This window comes from Ceratotherium simum, chromosome 31 (genome assembly GCF_057802395.1).
Source record: "Ceratotherium simum simum isolate JZ-2026a chromosome 31, ASM5780239v1, whole genome shotgun sequence".
In the NCBI taxonomy this organism is placed as follows: domain Eukaryota; kingdom Metazoa; phylum Chordata; class Mammalia; order Perissodactyla; family Rhinocerotidae; genus Ceratotherium; species Ceratotherium simum.
Window position 1 is genome coordinate 31,490,944 of NC_141930.1, and position 18,334 is coordinate 31,509,277.

Consider the following 18,334-nt stretch of genomic DNA (forward strand, 5'->3'; position numbering starts at 1 on the left):
TGCTTTTTAAATGGCTTTTCTGATTCAGTTCTCAGAAACTGAAGATCTGAATTGCCTTCAGCTACGCCCCAAACCCACGTGTTACTCCTCCACCGCATCCTCCTCTCCTCTGGACCCATTTGGGGTGGATTGTATCAGAGATAGAGAAATGGGCTCAGGAAATGTTTACGGAAAGGATCTCCAGAGGGCATCCTCTTCTTACTATCTTCTTCTAAGCCAAAAGAGGAGCATGTAAAGCCTGGGGAAGAGAGCGTAATTCCCAGAATAGTGGTCTTAATAATGACTAATGTAAGGTATTGATTAGGGCTGAGCTAGGGACAGGCAACCTTACTGGTACGACAAAAAACAAACCAAACAAATAGAAAGAAAAAAATAAATAAAAGAATCCCTTGAAATTCTAATGTTTCTGCAAAAGGCTTTAGACAAATAAAATTATGTGAAATATGATATATTCACTAGGAACCACATGAAAATTTTCAACTTTCTACAAATATTGCACAGAGTCTAATCAGTTGAGACACAATGTGGCTTCAACACGCGTGACTCCACAGCCTGGCAGGACTGGATAAACTGGCCATCTCTCTCCACAATAGCCAGTGAGGACACCATTTAGTCAATATCCAGTCTAGTCATGACCTACAGTGTATGGAGCTGACAACATTTTAACCTCAGTGAAACCTCACTCGATGTTGATGATTAGAAGGGAGAGGGAACTTGTGCTTGGGGCGCCTCTGTGTTGATGTTGTTTTGTGGCACTGTTACCGCACCAGGTCCGTTTTTGCCCGCCGCCCAGAAAGCCAATCACCGAGCTGAGATTGCAGAAAGAGAGAGTTTAATCACAAGGCAGCCAAGTGAGGAAAACAGGAGAACAAGTCTCAAATCCATCTCCCCAAAAATAGGGACTCAGGGGTATTTATGGGGAAGGGGGCAAGGTGGTCTGAAACGATAGGAGGTGAGGAGAGAGGAGGTAATTGATGATCTGCGCAAGCATAGTCAGGCTTCCTGTTTCTTCGTAGGACACATGTTCACAGAATGGCGGCATTAATTAGCATGCCCTGAAGGTGGAGTTCCAACCTCTTGCCATCAAAAGGGCCCAGTTGATGGGTTGGTGGTCTCAGTCTGGCCTGAAGTGGACGAGGGGCTCAGTTCCTGAAAAAAATAGCTCAAACACCCATTACCATAGTAACCCAGGCTCCAGGGAGACGTCATCTATAGGAACCAAGTGGGAGTCAGACAGCATATTGCCCAAACAGCACAGTTAACAATGAACAAGTTTATCATGCAGATTTAAGTCCTCGCCTTCCATTCTGATAAGTTTCTAGGTAAGGCCATCCCCACTTCTTCCTGGTGCAGGGAAGATATCTTTACAAATGGAGATTTTCTTTACAAATGTAAATGTCTCTCATAAAGGGTAACTAGAACTAAGAATCGGTTTAGCATGACCCACCCAGGTACCCGGAGATGTCTATAGTAATGGCCTTTTCTGGGGGCAGGCCTCCCATCTCAAACTTCTTTGGTCAGTTAGTGGGGGTGGGGGTCAAAATGTCATTCAGGCAGAGACATATTTTGAGTTCTCAAATTCCAATCCCCCATAGTTACCAGCTGTTTAATCATCAATGGCTGTTTGCTGGTGGTTTCAGCACTGATGAATTGTTTCATCCATGCCAAGAAAACTCAAAGGCAAGCTCTTCCCTAGAAAATCCAGGCTGGGCAAGACAGCGTCTTTTCAGGTTCACTTAGGGCATTCGGGAAGGTGGATGACCAAACACAGAAGCGTAATCTTTCAAAATGAGCTTAAAGAAAGTCACAACCCACTTCCTTCTCTGTGACTGTAGGTTAAGCGTGACCAGGGCAACGTATGACTTTCTACTGCCCAGCTCCCTCCTTGCACAAGCAGAGCACAACAGCAAAGATCTGCGTGAGTCAGGGAATGTGGGTCCTGAGAGTGGACAGACCAACACCTTAAACTCGAAACAGAGAGTTTAATAAAGGGAGATTTCTAAGGTGTGGGAAGAGCTGAGGGAAGCCAGCAACGGATGAATTCAGTACCGAGTTAGAGAAGTAGGAGGAGGAAGTTCTTCTGCCCCTTGGCCTGAAGGGGCAAGAGGAAGGAGGAATTCTTGGAGTTCTGAGAGGGGAGCCATATAGAGTGGGCTGCTAGGCAGGATCTGTGCCCTTCAGCAAGGGCTGCAGGCTGACCACAGAGCCCTGGTGGGAGGGCATGCGGACAAAAACAGCACTTCACTCTCCGCCTGTCCTAGGATCTCTTGTCTGGGTGCCTCTCACACCTGGACCCAACCAGAACTTTCCAGACGTAGAGCAAAGTGGTAAAGGTGGAGAGAGGATGAGCAGAGGCAAAGAGAGCATATCCACATGGTTCTGGGGAAACAGGAAAGCTGGTGCTCTTGTGCCTCAGGGCTGAGTCCTTGACTCCCAAACATCACATAAGCTGATACCCTGGGCACTTTCTAATACGGAGAAGGCACCCCTCATCCCCAGCGTGTACCCAGACAGTCTGGCTTTTCTGTTCCCATAGTATGATAAACAGTGAAGAATGGCCTCAGGGCAGAGCAGAAAAAGGCAGGTGTCTTTCACACTAGCCACCTGACATAGCCCTTTCTCCCAGCATGAAGAGTTCTTTCAACAGAGAACTCTTATATCAAGTGGGTCTTCAGACTTCCATTATGTTTTATTGTATGTTCATATCTGTTCCAATTCACAAATATAAATTGTAATTTAATCATTTAAGGCTGGAACCCCAGTGACTTTCTCTTTGTCAAATATCTTATTTTACATTCTCTATTGCACGGACACTGTTGATCACCTCTCCTTCCTGAAATTCTCTCTTCTCTTGATTTCTCTGAGTCTGTTTCTCTTTCTCCTTCTTCATTTATGCCTATGATCAGTCTTTGTTGTGGGTCTCTATTAAGTGGTGTGGTTTCTGCAGCATTGTCTCATCATCTTGATATTCTTGCCATTCTCACCTTGGCACCCTTATTCCTTCCATGGCTTCAACTGCCCTTTACTTTTTCAACACTGAAGCTTCCAGCATTAGATCCTACACCACGTACACAAACAAATGCCTCACTGGTGCCTCAAACACAGCTTTGCAAAACCTGAGCTCATTATGCTCTCCCTCGTTTGCTGTAATTTCTCCTGTATTTCCTATTTCACTTAATGGAACCTTATTTGACTTGGTCACCCAAGCATAAGCCTAAAGCGTTCTAGGCTCTTCCTCCTCCTTAACTTCCATTCAAACCACATTCAAACTCCCTTCATTCAAACAACAAGTTTTGCCAATTGAATTTCCTAAATGATTTTCAAAACTGTCATCTCCTCTCTATTTTCTTAGCAATGGTCTTGCTTTAGGGTTGAATCATCTCCTACCCAGACCATTACAATAACTTTACCACTGTTCTCTCTCCAAACACGCCCTCTTCAAACCCATCAACCACCACAACCACCGACAGCCCGCCCATAAGCCCAGCACAGCCCCTCAATCTGAGCCCAGTTGACCTTCTGTCTCTCCACTTCTGTTTCCCTCCATCCTCCACCTGGCTTTTACCCTAGCACCATTGGTGCTGGTAACACTGCAAACACACCAGGATGTGTCAGGCTTTCCTACCTTTGCTTCTGTGCTTCCATGCCTTTTCTTCCTGGTAAATTCCTGCTCAAATTTCAATCCCTACCTTGACGTCGCCTTTCCTCTCCTGCTAGAGATAATTCGGAACTCCCTTGGACTAATTCTGCCCATATGTCTTTTATGCCATTTATTGTGCTTTGTTGCCATAATTTCTCTCACTCCCCAACCTAGTGCCTAGCATGGTACTGACAGTGAATTTTCAAATCTGTGGATTCAGTTCAGTCAAGGTTTTCAACGTAAGAAGTTTCAGGTTTAAGCGCCAGCTGCAGGACCATGGGAGTCCTCATTTTACCCCTCATTTATTATATAAGGCAGGCATGAAACCCACTATGATGCTTTTAGTGATAACAGTACATGATGCTGATTCAATATGGAACTTCTCACCTCTTCTCTTGTCTCCTCCAATACATTCTCTACAAATCAGAGATAAGTGATGTCAAAAGTCCCAAATCTGAGCATGCCATTCTCCTGCCTGAGATCTTTCAATCTCTTGATTGACTCTTAGGCTGAAATCCAAAATCTTCAACATTTATTTGCTGGGCTCAGCATGATCTAGGCCTTGACTGTCATTTTATCTTGTGCCACACTTCCCTTGGGCACCAGGCTCAGGTAGCTTGGCTTCCCCTCACTTTCACAAATGTGCCCCTCTCCTGCCCATCCATGTCCTTCATATACACTGTTCCCTGCCTAGAATGGTCCCTTTCTTCCTCTTCACCTGGAGAACTACCACACAGTCTTTAAATGTCAGCTCCAATGCCACCTGGTCAGGAAGGACTTCCCTGATGCCTTTGTACTGAGTAAGGGTCCCTGACATCTGGTCTTCAGGCCCCTACAAACATGTGCAGGTTGTACACCTGCAAAAGCTCACAGGATGCCTTCATGCCAAAGACATGAAGGGGACTTGAGTATTTATTATGGCAATTTGCTGACAGATATTAGTAAAGTGTCTGGAAGAAGGGGAGCCATTTTTTATGTTGCACAAACTTGCTGCATTGGCTGTTGGCTACTCTGTTTTATTAAACACTTTTCCTACATAACACTTACCAGTTAACTGTATTTGTCATTAACCATTCATAAGTTTTTTGAAAATTTAGATTCTGTCTCTCACACCAGATTGTACATCCCCTTTGGGAAGGGATTGCCTTTGTCTTGTTTATTGTTGCAGTTTCAACTCCTGTCTTCTCATCTGCCACCGGCGCACATTCAGCAACGTCTGATGAGTGAGGTGACCTGGGGCTGGCTGCACTCGGGCTTCCTTGAGGCTGCACTGGCTGCACCTGGGGTCTTAAGCAAACGTACCCGCTCTCTTCAGCTACACTATACATTAGTTGCAGGTTTATGTCTGTTGTCAGAGACACAAGAAAATGAATTGATCACAGTTTACTGGTGAGTTGTCTGGTCTATATGACAGAAACGCCAAAGCACCCACCACCCAAGATGTTTTGTAGCATTAACCAATAAAAATCCTTGGCAACACATTTTCACTTTAACAGTGCCTTACTTGCAGTTATAAGCAGAGCGTTTGCACTGAGCAGAATGGCAAGTAAAGATAAAGTGCTAGTAAGTTTTATAGCATGTGCTTTATATCAGTGTATAATACCGTACAGAGTTTTAGTAGTTTATTTTTCCTTTCAATTTTAGAGGTTTTCTTCAATATTATGATAATATCTCATACCCCTGACAACCTGGCTCCACATAAGCAGCTTCCCTCGCTGTGTTCAGAGACACAGGCCAGGTTCCCCTGGCAACCAGGGCCGCCTGAAGGCTTCTTAATGCTCTGCCCATTTTGGCTTCACTTTATTTTGGCCATTAATTTGGTAAAAAAGAAAAAAAACAGGGGTATCCAAATGAAACAAAACTACTTTTATCATAATTAGTAATTTTCTGCCTTCAAAAGACTGTCTCAAAACTGTATTGTGGTTGCCAGGGGCAATGGGGTTGGGGGTTGGGCACAAGGGGTGAAGGAGACATACATATGGTGATGGGCAAACAAAAATGTACAACCCAAAATTTCACAATGTTAAAAACTATTAAAACATCACACACACACACAAAAAGACTGTCTCAACCAATAGAAGTTTCTTATCAATGATGAGAATAATCATCTTATAGTTTACAAATCCCCGGCTGAGTTCTACCATCTGCTTTTGTTACAGAAGTATTTTCCCAGCAAAACCCCTTCACACACACTATGGATATGTGAGAAAGGGAGAGCAAGAGTTTGAATTATTGGAATTATACCGACTTGGAAACTTCTTTAAAATTTTTTACCTCTTTAAAACTTTACCTAAATCTTTTCAAGTAATACCTTTTTCTTTATTCTCTTTTGCCCTTGCTAAATACTCCCTCCTATATTTGTTTTGTCTTTTGGGGAAGAGTGACTCTGCATTTGTTCCTTTACATGAAATTGTTCTGTTCAGTCAGCATATGGCGAGAGCCAGAAACACCCGCATTTGAACCCAGCTCTAACATCACCAGCTGTGTGAGCCACCTGCGTGCTAAGTGAGAAGGGAACCAATGTGGTAAATGAGTGCAAAAGGAGGACAGACACTGTAAACACCTTTCGAAAGTGTGTAGCACAAGTGCAGTTGTATCTTCAGTGTACGAACTCATAGATAAATAGACAGACAGGTAATAGAAATGTAGATAGATGAATAATTCTGCACTTCCCAGCTATTTTCCTTTAACATATAGTTTTTGCTTTCTTTCTAACTTGGATACTGCTCAGTTTTGGTGAACTTCAAACAAAACGTCTTGCTGAGCTGGTTGGGTGGTGGCCTGGGATCTCACCAGCAGGAAGGAGCTCCAGACATCTGGAGAAGATTCGCCTGCCATCTTCCTAACAGAGGGGGAGCTCCCAGGCACACTTAGGGTCCAGCAGGTCTGATGTTTTGTCAAAGCAGATGTCACCCTCTAATGAAAGTCTGCAATCAGACTTAAAAGAAATAGATTTGATAATACTTATTTTCAAAACTCCTAAGGTTCCCAGAGTTGGAGGGATACTGTTGGGCGAAGGGAGCTTTTCTGTTGTTCTTCATATCACTGCTGAAGAGAGCTGTGCATTTCCAGGCCCTGGTAAGACTCTGGTGGTCAAATCCTTCTTTGGGGGTCACAGTATCTTGGAAGAGGTAAGAGCCTTCTGCTGCTGTCAGCGGATGGATGGAATGACTGTATCAGCCATTATGGTGCCCAGGTGTGGGCGTGGATGCCAGCTGTGGAAAGCAGTGGAGGAGCTATATTTGTCTCAAAAAGTTAGTGAGTCTTGGACAAGGATTCCACCCCAGAAACTCAAGTGCCTTGGACTCCTAGCATCCTGCCTCCAATACCCAATTGGGAAAGGGGAACCCCCCACTCTCCTTCAGGATCTTCACCTCGGTGGCTGACTCCTGGCTCCCCTCCTTCAACTCACATTTGCTTTCCTTTGTTTTCGTCATTGTTCCCTGGATCTCTTTGCCTAAGGTCCTCTTTCACACAACAGAATCTGACAGAATCCTTGGACTGGCAGAGTTATGCAAAGAAATGATGGTGACTGAATTTCTCTGTGGGGATTCAGGTTCTCCGAGGTATCATAGAGAAGGTGCTATGATGAGGGAGAAGTGAGGAGAACATGATGGCTGCAGGGATTAATGAAAGAGAAAGAGACATCGTCACCTACTTGGACCAACACTGAGGCCTGAGTGTAAGGCGAGTGTTTTGTTTTTCCGCAGGTAATACCACGCAATACAGGTAATACCACGCAATACAGGTAATACCCGTAAGGTGCTCTCTGCGTGTCGTCCCAGTTAGACAGAGGAGACTGAAAGGAACAGAATGAGCAGAAATAGTCCATGTACATATATTAAATCATTAATATTTTATGACCTGGTCTTATTCTAACTGGATCATTTTGCTAATTTATTTAGATTGGTCATTCAAATAAACAAAACTACGATTTTTCTCCTCACTTGAAAGAAGACGTCTTGAGAACTCTGCCTACAAATTCTAGACACATTATGAATAATCCAGATGCACTAAATAGGCACACCCTTCCTTATTACAAAGTCTAAACGGCACAGCTCAGTGTCTTAGGCCGCTGGGAAGGCTGCAGAGCCATGCAGGAGAGGCTGCGCGCGGCTCGGGGCAGTTCCCGCGCCGCTGAGCCAGCGGGGCGAGCGAAGGGCGCCGGGCTGCCCCTCCCCTCGCCGGGAGGGCTGTGGGCGGGCCCCCGAGCTCTCCGCCCGCGCGAGCCTGCCTGCGCCCGCCGCGTCCTCGCCGGTCCCGCTTGGCTGAGTCGCCGCCAGACGTGGGAGCCGCGCGCTGAGCGGCGGGGACGGCGCTCGGTGAAAAGGCGCCCTCGCCGGCGCGCGGGGCCGGGGTCTGAGGGCGGCGGCGCCCCTGGCTGAGCGCGCCCCGGGAACGCGCGGTTCGGCACCCGCCGGGGCGCTCCCTAGACTACTCCGTGCGTCTCCGGGAGCCAGAGGTGAGCTTTGGGCTTTCGAGGCGCAGTCTTTGGGAGCGAGGGTTCTGTGCTCGAGGAGATTCTTGTCCGTGGGGGGCTCAGAGCGGGGACAGTTGGGGACAGTGCCACCAGGGGACCATGCCTAGGAAAGGGAGGGGGCATCTCAAGAGCCGGGGAAAAGGGGCAAGCGCTCTCCGCCCCACCCGGCACCCAGCGGTGCGTCTGCTGGCCAGGGTGGCAGTGAGAGGTCCGTCCTCCCTGACCCGCCCCCGGGGACCTGCGGCCAGGGTGGGCATTAGCGGGGCCTGGGCTCCCAGCGCCGCAGGCCTCCGCGCTCTGGCCCGGGCGTGGGCAAAGTTTGCCTCTCCGGGTGCAGCCAGTTCTCTCGCTCCCGCAGCCCCGCAGGTGCCGCCTGTCCTCGCTCTCCAGCTGCAGCTGCCCGACCATGGAGTCCCCGGTTCAGATCTTCCGCGGGGAGCCGGGCCCCACCTGCGCCCCGAGCACCTGCCTGCTTCCCAACGGCAGCGGCTGGCTCCCGGGCTGGGCCGAGCAGGACCGCAACAGCAGCGCGGGCTCCGAGGACGCGCCGCTGGAGCCCGCGCACATCTCCCCGGCCATCCCGGTCATCATCACGGCGGTCTACTCCGTGGTGTTCGTCGTGGGCTTAGTGGGCAACTCTCTGGTCATGTTCGTGATCATCCGGTGAGCGCGGGGTCCGGGCGCCCCTGTGGCCAGAGCCGGGAGGCGCCACCAGGATGGGCGGTGGGGCGCCAGCCAGGTGGTGGGGACTCGATTCCGTCCGTGCAGGGCTCCGGAGGTTCTCAGAGAGTGGCCTCTTAGAAGTGAAGGATTTCTTGGGAGAGTTTTGGTGGGGGACTGCGAGATTCACATAGGGCGAATCCGAGCGGCCAGAGATGTCTTGAGGATGTAAGAGTGACCGGTCCCCTCGCCTCCCAAGCCTCCTCTAAAAACTCTGTGGACCAGGAAGGTACTAGGGTGTAGAAGAAGGTCAGTGTCCTGGAAAGGAAGCTAGTCCTTCTGCCTGGCCCTTTACCTGGTTGTCTGCGCCAGTCTGAGCACTTCGTTTTGCCCTTTGTAATTATTTCTTAAGATAAAATTCGTGCCCAAGGAAAGCACTGAAGATAATTCAGAATTTTCTGTAACTCGTAAGATTGGTGTTATGGTTCATGAAGCAAAGGCTATTGTACTATTTAGGGTTGTTGGTATCCATACATGAGCCTTTTTAGTACTGAAATGCCATTTATTTGTTTAGAATATCAGTGATTTTTGTAAATAAGTCATCCAATATTTATCCTCTACAGTATGGGTTATGGAGGTTTTCAAAAATTTCTTTGCTTTTTACTTTCCACCCTGAGAAATTGAAGGTTTTTGTTTTATTGTTCTTTTGTGGAATGACATTGAAGTCAACTTCCAGTAATAAATATCCACATATCCACATACACGCTAATTTTCTGGTAAGTGAAGTGATTCCTATTTTTTCCACTTTCAACAAAGAAAACAAGAAAAGAAAAAAATAATCCCCTTGCTTTTTCTGGATGCCCTTTGAGATATATGTGTTTCACTTTCTGGGAGACTTAATGCTTTGGAGATGTACCTTTGAGAGTGACTAAAAAGCTTACATTCCTTTGAGAAATCCCTATGAAAATAAAAGATGCAGGTCATTCTGTTTGGGCATTGAAAGGATGAAGAACTAATTTCTCTTTTTAATCCTGACTTGAGTTTTGAAACAGGCTCTTTATTTATTATGAACTTCTACAATAGCATGAATCTTTCTCTTGGGAAATCATCATAAAAAAAAATGCCTTTATTCCTTTTTTTTTTTTTCTTGGCTTGGGAGTGTCAGGTCTTTTATCCTTATCTATGCTCTGGAACTAAAAACTATCATTGAAGCCTCCAAATACGTATTATGAAGCTCATTTCACCTACCATTTGTGTTTGTAGCTTGGTGCCCTTGGTTTCCGTAATTGCTTATTGCATTTTACAGGAATTCTATCAGTAATGAGTAAAGGCTACAGAAGGGGGGAATGTTTTAAAAGCAAATTGTTTTTCGAAGTCATTAGTAATTTCAGGGCTGCTCTCCATTAGATAGAAGATAATGGTAACGAAAAGAAAAGAAAAGACAGGTGTATTCTAAATTATAATTAAAATTTTTAGGAGATCTTTGGTACGTAGGCCGTTGTTTTGTAATAAAACATTGTTACACAAAAAGAGGGGGCTAAGAAAAAAACTCTGTTCCTAGTCATATCATATTTAAGTGCTTGAGTCAAACAGATATATCTTATTGTCATTTGAATGAGCACCTGAAGTTTTGGGTTTGAGAAGAGTTTCTTATAAATTTTTATATAGCACTGCAGACTAGGATTAAAAAGAATGAAGAATCCTCAAATATGTGCAAAGACAACTCCGTGGGGAACATTAGATGTGTCAGAAAGAAACAAGAATCATTGTAAATTAACTAGGACTTTTAATGGTAAATATAAAGAAATATAAATGTAAATTAAATATAAATATATATATTACAATTATCCAGGACTAAAGATATCCAGGACTAAAACTTGTTAGAAGGGGATAAATTCAACTAAAAAAACAAAAGAAGTTAGATAGTTCACATAACAGCACCATCCATCCTCTTACCCCATTCTCAACTACCCCATTCTCAATCAGATTAAGGCTGATAATAGATGAAAAGTAAAGAATTATACCATCATTTTGAAATGCCAACCTACTGAAACAATAGTTTGCTTAAATCTATCACTAAAAGGATTAAGGAGATTTAAGACTTCGTTCAAACCTAGAGCTGGTCAAAGAACTGAAAAATAAAACCTCAAAAGAAAAGTTGGTGGTTTTGGGTTTAATTCACTCAGGAGAAGAAAGGACTGAAGATTCAAGAGAGGATGGCATCAAGAGGGCTATGGTATGCTCATTGGAACTGAGAGCAAAATCAGAGTGTGGAATTCAAATGCAGTTTTTATAATTGATGTTGAGGGCTGAGCAACGTTGCTTAAAAAATGGAGGGTCACTTTTGAGATGAATACTATTTTAAAATATTATGCATGCAAAAGGATCCTGGCATACGTAGTTCAGTCATCTAGAACATTATTCTGGAGATGGAATTTAGATGTACGGATGGTGGGGCAGGTGATGGCCAGCTCAGCCCTGGGGAGACAGTTAGAGGTGTGAGAAAAGCTTTGACTTTTCTTTTTTCGTGAGGAAGATTGGCCCTGAACTAACATCTGTTGCCAATCTTCCTCTTTTTTGCTTGAGGAAGATTGTCTCTGAGCTAACCTCCGTGCCAGTTTTCCTCTGTTTTGCACGCAGGATGCCCGCCACAGCATGGCTTGATGAGTGGTGTGTAGGTCCACGCCCTGGATACGAACCTGCGAACCCCGGGCTGCCAGAGCGGAGCGTGTGAACTTAACCACTACAGCACCAGGCTGGCCCCAAGCTTTGACTCTTTTTAGACCTGTCTTACAGATAGCTTTTCCTGCCTTGGGCACCTGGAATGCTGCCCCATATCTTCTGAAGATGTGTAGTTTCAAGGGTTTCTGTCATTTAATGTATACCAACTGCCATAATTCCCGAATATTAGGGCCCATTAACCTTTCACTGTGAAAACCTTAAAATTTTAGCACTCCAGCCTCCCCTCTCACCAGGCTTTGGGGTTTGTGGTCCTGGGGTGAGAAATTCTTACCTCAGCCCTTGATTCATGTCCTTGGGTCCTACCAACACCATGAGTGTGCCCATGGGTGTGACACTCAGGGTCCTAACCTCATGTTCTCTTCACCCCCTCCTGCGACGTCACCTGCAACAAATGCTGTGATGCCCACCCACGCCCACACCCCGGACCTTGCCAGACAGTCCCACCTCTGACATCTTAAACACCCATTCTCCCACTCTTGTTACAACTTCCCACACATACAGCTGTCTGCTCTCCTAGCAAAAATTAAAATTTAATGAACACTTAATATGTGCCAGGCCAGTAGAGCTACCTACTTCCTGTGAATTATTTTATTTAATCTTCGCAACCATAGGTATATTATCATACCTACTTAACAGATGATGAAACTAAGGCAAAGAAAGATTAAACAAATTGACTAAGGTCATACCTTGCTAACTGGTAGGGCCAGGATGATCCTGACAGCCTGACCCCGGATCCTGTGCTTTGATCCACTCTGCTAGCATTTTCCACTACACCACTTCTTTTTTGATCTTGTGATCACCACAAGATCAGCCCTGAGCTAATATCCATGCCAATCCTCCTCTTTTTGCTGAGGAAGACTGGCCTTGGGCCAACATCCGTGCCCATCTTCCTCCACTTTATATGGGACGCCGCCACAGCATGGCCTGACAAGCGGTGCGTCAGTGTGCATCTGGGATGTGAACCCAGGCCGCCAGCAGTGGAGCGCGTGCACTTAATCACTATGCCACAGAGCCGGCCCCTCCACTACACCACTTCTGCAGACATTTGCAGACCTTACCTGGTGGTCCTTCGTTTTCTCCCAGACTCTTCTTTTCTTACCTAGCCTAGCCTAGACTCCATGAGCCATCACTTTGGCCTCTCTTGACAATACACTCAACTGCCTTGCCTTCTTGTCTTTCTGTCACTGTCTTTCACCAAATCTTAACCCTGGATCAAGCCAGTAACCTATCTTCCTTGTTCCTGTACCCAGATAATTGAATGCTGCTGAATAGAACCAATTTTATCTTTGTCAAGGCAAAGTCACTACCTTCAAGTGTATTTGACCCCATTTCTGCCTGGTTTCTCTGTGTCTCTCCTGTTTCCCAGAAAGAGCCAATTTCTTTTCCCATTTCTCATTAAAAAAAAAACCTATTGTAATCAATACTAATGCCCAAGCCCTCTACCTGACCATATTCCCCTCATGGGCAGCAATGGTCGTACCCAGTAGTTCACTGTGGCGCTAGAGTCCAGCTGCTGGGAATGCTCCTTCTCCTACACATGTGTATTGGCAGCCACCCTCCCCTCATTCCATTCCGTCTCAGTCGAAGAGCTTCCTTCCTCTGTCCGAGGCAAATCCCTGCTCCTGTGTTTTGGATCTCATCGCCTCCTGCTTTCCTGGGGTCTTTGCGGTATCTTTTACCTCCTTTCTGCTCTGTCTGTAATCCCTCCCTCTCCACTGCTTTTGTCCCTTACGTGCCTAGACATACTCAAGTATCTGACATCTTACAATCAATATCCACCAACTTTCCATTTTTCTAAGTTCCCTTAGCTAATGTCCTTTCATCCTCCTATCTGTCGTAGGTAAGCTTCTTTGAGGAACAATCCCTCCTCTTCATTTCCTTGTCTTCATCTGTTCCTCAGCCCAGTGCACTTGGGTTCCCTCCCTGACACTCCTTTACCGAAGCTATAGCACTCATGTTTCAGATGCTCCCTTTAGGCTGGCTATCACTTGACTTCTATGGGGATTTGGCATACTTGACCAGTTTTATGTCCCTCACTTTCTGCAACAGCTCCCTGTCCTTGATTTCCTTCCACATCCTCTGGATTTCTCTTTGGTCTCCTTCACAGATTCATCTTCCTCTGATGTTTCTTAAATGATCATATTTTCCTGAGCATTCTTAGCTCTCTTCTGTCCTCACTTTGCATACTTTCTATATTATTCAGGATTCAACCAGAGGAGCAGAACCAGTACGAGATGAACATGTTAAGAGATTTATTGCAAGGCATTGGCTTCCGTGATTGTGGGGTTGGATAGGCAAGTCTGCCACCCTAGGTGGAATTTCTCTTTTCTCAGGGAAGCCTCAGCTCTGCTCTTAAGGGCTGTCAACTGATTGGATCAGTCCTACCTAGATTATCTAGGATAATCCCCCTTGTTTAAAGTCAACTGTTATGGACTTTAACCACATCTACAAAACACCTTCACAGCAGCACCTAGATGAGTGTTTGGCTAAATATCCGGGGACTGTAGCCAGGCCAAGATGACACATCAAACTGACCCTCACACTCTCAGTGGTACCACCCATTTTGTGGCCATAACTGTCAGGAGAATGCTGACCAATCCTAAGTCTATGTATGTCTCTGACAGTTATTCATCCCTCAGTACAGACTCAGCAGGCCTCCTTCTGGATGGCTCTCTGTGACTCTCGCATGTACCTCAGGTTGTTCAAGAATCTGACTGTATTAGTTCGCTAGGGCTGCCATAACAAAGTACCACAGACTGGGTGGCTTAAACAACAGAAATTTATTTTCTCATACTCCTGGAGGCTAGAAGTCTAAGATCAAAGTGTTGGCAAGGTTGGATTCTCCTGAGGCCTCTCTCCTTGGCCTGCAGACAGTAGTCTTCTCTCTGTGTCTTCACATGGTCTTTCCTCTGTGCACGTCTGTGTCCTGATCTCTTCTTATAAGCACACCAGTCATATTGGATTAGGGCCTGCCCTAATGACTTCATTTTACCTTAATTTTACCTCTTTAAAGGCCCTCTCTTCAAATACAGTCATGTTCTGAGGTATGAGGGGCTAGGACTTGAACATAAGAATTTTGGGGGGAAACAAATGAGCCCTAAATACTGCCCTTCCCCTTCCTATCCCCTTTTCTTAAGAAAACATTCTCCTCAAGCTTCAGTTTCCATAATGATTATGTATATATTCTCTTTGTTTAAAGAAAAGTTTTATGCTTGTAAAGGTATGTTTCTTTGTAAATTAGTTGTAAAAACAGACAAGGAAAAATTTATTAGGAAAAATATAGCAGGAATCAGAAAATGATTTGGTCCTCGGTCTTAAGTTTGCCTTTTCCTTTTCTCATAGTTTTCATTTATTTGTTGCTACCACAATAAAGACCTCTAGGGATCAGTTTTCTGCTGACTTTGCCCTGGGAGTAGAAGACTTGCTTCCCTAAGGTTCAGCCTGGTCAGTGTTGAAATTTTCTAAAAGGGATAATTTTATAAGGGGCTTAGAAAAAAACAAAACCACAAAAATACTGTGGAAGTGGTTCCATTTCCTGAGCTCAAATTTCTTCTCCAGCGGCAACCAACCCACCCAAGCTTGCTGGGTGTGGAGGTTGTTTCTCATGAAGGTAACTGTTTTCTTGCTCATAAACAGAGGGACAGTGTTTCTCCCTCAAGCCATTGACAGAAGTTGCATGCTCCACTCTGCTGAGACCATCTTAGGTTGCGTAGCATATACTGATTCCCTTGGGTCTCCCCTGAGCGAGTCTGGGCCCCATTGTTGAAGTCTTGCCAGTCCCACCAAAACTGTATGGCTGTCACCGAATTGGGAAAGTATGGGAAGGAATAGGATGACCCAATCAGAGCATATGCTACAGTGCCCGCCTCTTTTCCATCCCAGGTCTTCTTCCTCCTCCTCGAAGTGCTCATTGTAATCATTGCAGTTGTATGTACACCCATATTCCGTATTCTCTTAGCTGTCAACATAGCCTTTGTTGTTAGTGCTGGCCAATTTAGTGTTAGTCATGGCCAGTTTTTTTGGAAGTGGGTGGCCAGGTCCTTCTTCCTAGTCTGTCTTAGTCTGCAAGCTCCTCTGAAACCTGTCCACCATGGGTGACCCTGCTGGTGCTTGAAACACCGGTGGCATTGCTTTCAGCATCACGGCAACATAGCCTACCTTAGATAATATCACCAAACCACAGCTAGAGAGGTATTAAAGAAAAGGTGGAGGTATACTGGTATAATTAACCATGTGCTGCTCCTTGTCTAACATCAGTCTTGTCTGAGTCTTTGATTAAAAAAATATAATCTATCCTGAATCCCCTCTTGGAATCAACATTAAACATTTCCTTTAAAGCAAGCATAGCAAAAATAACTTCAGAAATTATTTTCAAAAGAGCTTGTCTTTCATTTCTCAAAGTAATTTTATTATTCAACAAGCTCTTAAAAGAGAATTGGTTTCATTGCAACTGTTTATATGGATTTACTGAGTGGAATTACTTTCTTCCCTGTGGGACATGTGATTGCAGAAGTCCAAATCCTCTTGGAACAGTTTCAGAGATCAGAGACTAAACTGTTACCCTCCTCCATCCCCAGAAAAAGAAAAAAGGGAAAAGGAAAACAAGAAAGAAAGAAAGAGATAAAACTCAATTCTGTGGTCAGGTATAGAGCTCCTAACCTTTACAGACTCCAGGCAAAATTGTAGTCTTCAGGATTGCTTTTTGATTGTGTTGACTTGACAGTTTTTCTTATATACTTCTAGGTATCCAGATAGTTGTACACTAGTGTTAGTTTCAGGAGGAACTTCCTTCTTGCTGGGAGATGATTGTTCCCCTCCATAAGTCATTCAGCAGTATCTTCGTGTGAAGTGTGCAGTTGGCACCTCCTTCACTTCAGGTTAGCTTGTGGATGCACTCAATGGTCGTGGCCCTGGGAGGCTCTGTGCTCAGCTAAAAACCTAATATTGTGTGGCTGCAGGAAAATTGCCTTTCTAAGGTTTGGCTTGCATGGTTACAGTCGTGCAGGTAATACAGGCTTAGAACTGTATTTACAAAAGATGGTTTCAGAATAACGTTTATTTATTCCTCAATAGAAAGTCAGCCGATAGTTCTTATTTGTTTGTTTGTTTCTTTCTTTGGAGGGGATGCTGGCTTCTGTCTTCGAAAAGGAAGACTCATGTAAGAAGATAGATTTTAGGAGTGGGGATAATATCGTAAAAGGCTTGTGTTTTTGTGTTCAACACTTATCCTCTCCACTGGCCAAGCAAGTCAGAATTTAAATGAAAGATGAGAAAAGCATAAAACATGAGATGAGTTGATAGATCCCAAAGGATTGGTCTGAAGGTGGGCAGGGAAGCCTTCAGATTAAGAATGGCTCGAGTTATGAGCATTTAGAGATCAGCTATAACAATAGGAACGATTTTCTGACTTCCTGTTGAATGTTGACTCATCTAACTCACAACAAAACTCTGAACTCTCTCTGCCTTACTATGTTGCTTTCCACCTAGGGAAGGGCTCACATCCTCTGACAGAGGACACAGTTAGGAAGGTAATCGTGTGGCCTCTCTGCTGGCACCCTGTGTCTTACCTTAGCTAGGTCAGTTTTCTGTATAAAAATAGAAAAGTAATTTAAGATATTGATATTAAATCTGGATACTTCTGGGTATCCTGATAGTTGTACACTAGGAAACAACGCGTCCCTCATTTGAGATTTGTAGTTTTCTACTGGGTGCTGTTGGGCATGCGTGCATAGCTGAATGCACCAGAACATTCATTCTGGGAGTCAGGGCCATGACTACGGAGAGGTTGAGCAGTTCCTGGGGCACTGGCTTTGCAGTGAAATCGTTCCTTCCACGTTCCCCTTTTTCCCCCTCTCCCCACCCCCACCCTGCATGCACAGCCTGCTGGGGGCTCTATGGGATGCGTGTCTACTGTCTGGCTGTGTATCACTACCTGTGTGGTATGTGCAATGCAGACAGCCGTAGAACTCAGGGACAGGCTCTGCTCCTCCTCTTATCTTTATCGCTTTTGCTCTTTGCATGAGAGTAATTCTGGGGAGCAAAGGGAGCTGATGCCTATGGGAATGTGACTCCTTTAAATGCTAGATTGAGGCAATTTCAAACTCTGATCATTGGAGAAACAGCGACTGAATTTCCTTTCTTTTTTTAAAATTAATAAGCTACTGCCCTTTAGTAAAGAACCATGATTTCAGTAGTAAATAATCCACAAGGACATATAGCAAATTGGTTTCATTGAGATGAACTGACCGTATCTGGAGAGTTTAATGAAGCAAACTCATTATGTTTTCAAATAAGTTCTTCTGAGAATTCACTTCAGTATAGCTATTATTATTTCTGATCATTTTAAACATAAAATCTAGAATGCTATGTATCTGGAAAATGTATAAAACAGTAGCACAGTGAGGGGCAGTGTGCTGATGTTGTATATGAGTATTCTCTTCTGGACCACGCCTTGTGTCCTCATGTCAAATGTTTTCTCCCCTCATGACGCATACAATTCACCACACAATTCAGAATGTTTTTCAATCTTTAGCTGCTGCAAGCAGCAGAATTCACAGAATCACATTTCTCTGATAAAATTTCTGACTCGTTAAGAAGCTTTGGAATGACAGCCCTGAATGCCTTTACTTATTAGGTATGGACTCTGAGAACCCCTGAGAATCATTTTCAGAAAAAGTGGGAGCATTAGTATCCTACGAGGTTGTAATGTGGGTTATTAGGACTGTGGTAGGTAATTAATAATAACAGTAATGATAATAACAGCAGCAACAGCAATGATGACAATGAGGGCTGCCATCCGTTGAGCGATTATC

The 18,334-nt window shown here is 44.8% G+C and overlaps 1 protein-coding gene across 4 annotated transcripts in view; it reads left to right on the forward strand.

Annotated features, from left to right (window-relative positions):
- Window positions 1-7,818: 7,818 nt before the first annotated feature.
- Window positions 7,819-18,334, forward strand: part of OPRK1 (opioid receptor kappa 1) — a 30,265-nt gene continuing 19,749 nt past the window's right edge. Inside the window, exons 1-2 of one of the 4 annotated variants that reach the window (XM_004435697.3) lie at window positions 7,819-8,102; window positions 8,479-8,783. In XM_004435697.3, the coding sequence (XP_004435754.1) occupies window positions 8,527-8,783 (257 nt within the window). In that variant the 5' untranslated portion in view covers window positions 7,819-8,102; window positions 8,479-8,526. Of the gene's footprint in view, window positions 8,103-8,478; window positions 8,784-18,334 lie in introns of those variants that run through there. The other 3 variants (XM_087420572.1, XM_087420573.1, XM_087420574.1) reach the window with 3 other exon arrangements.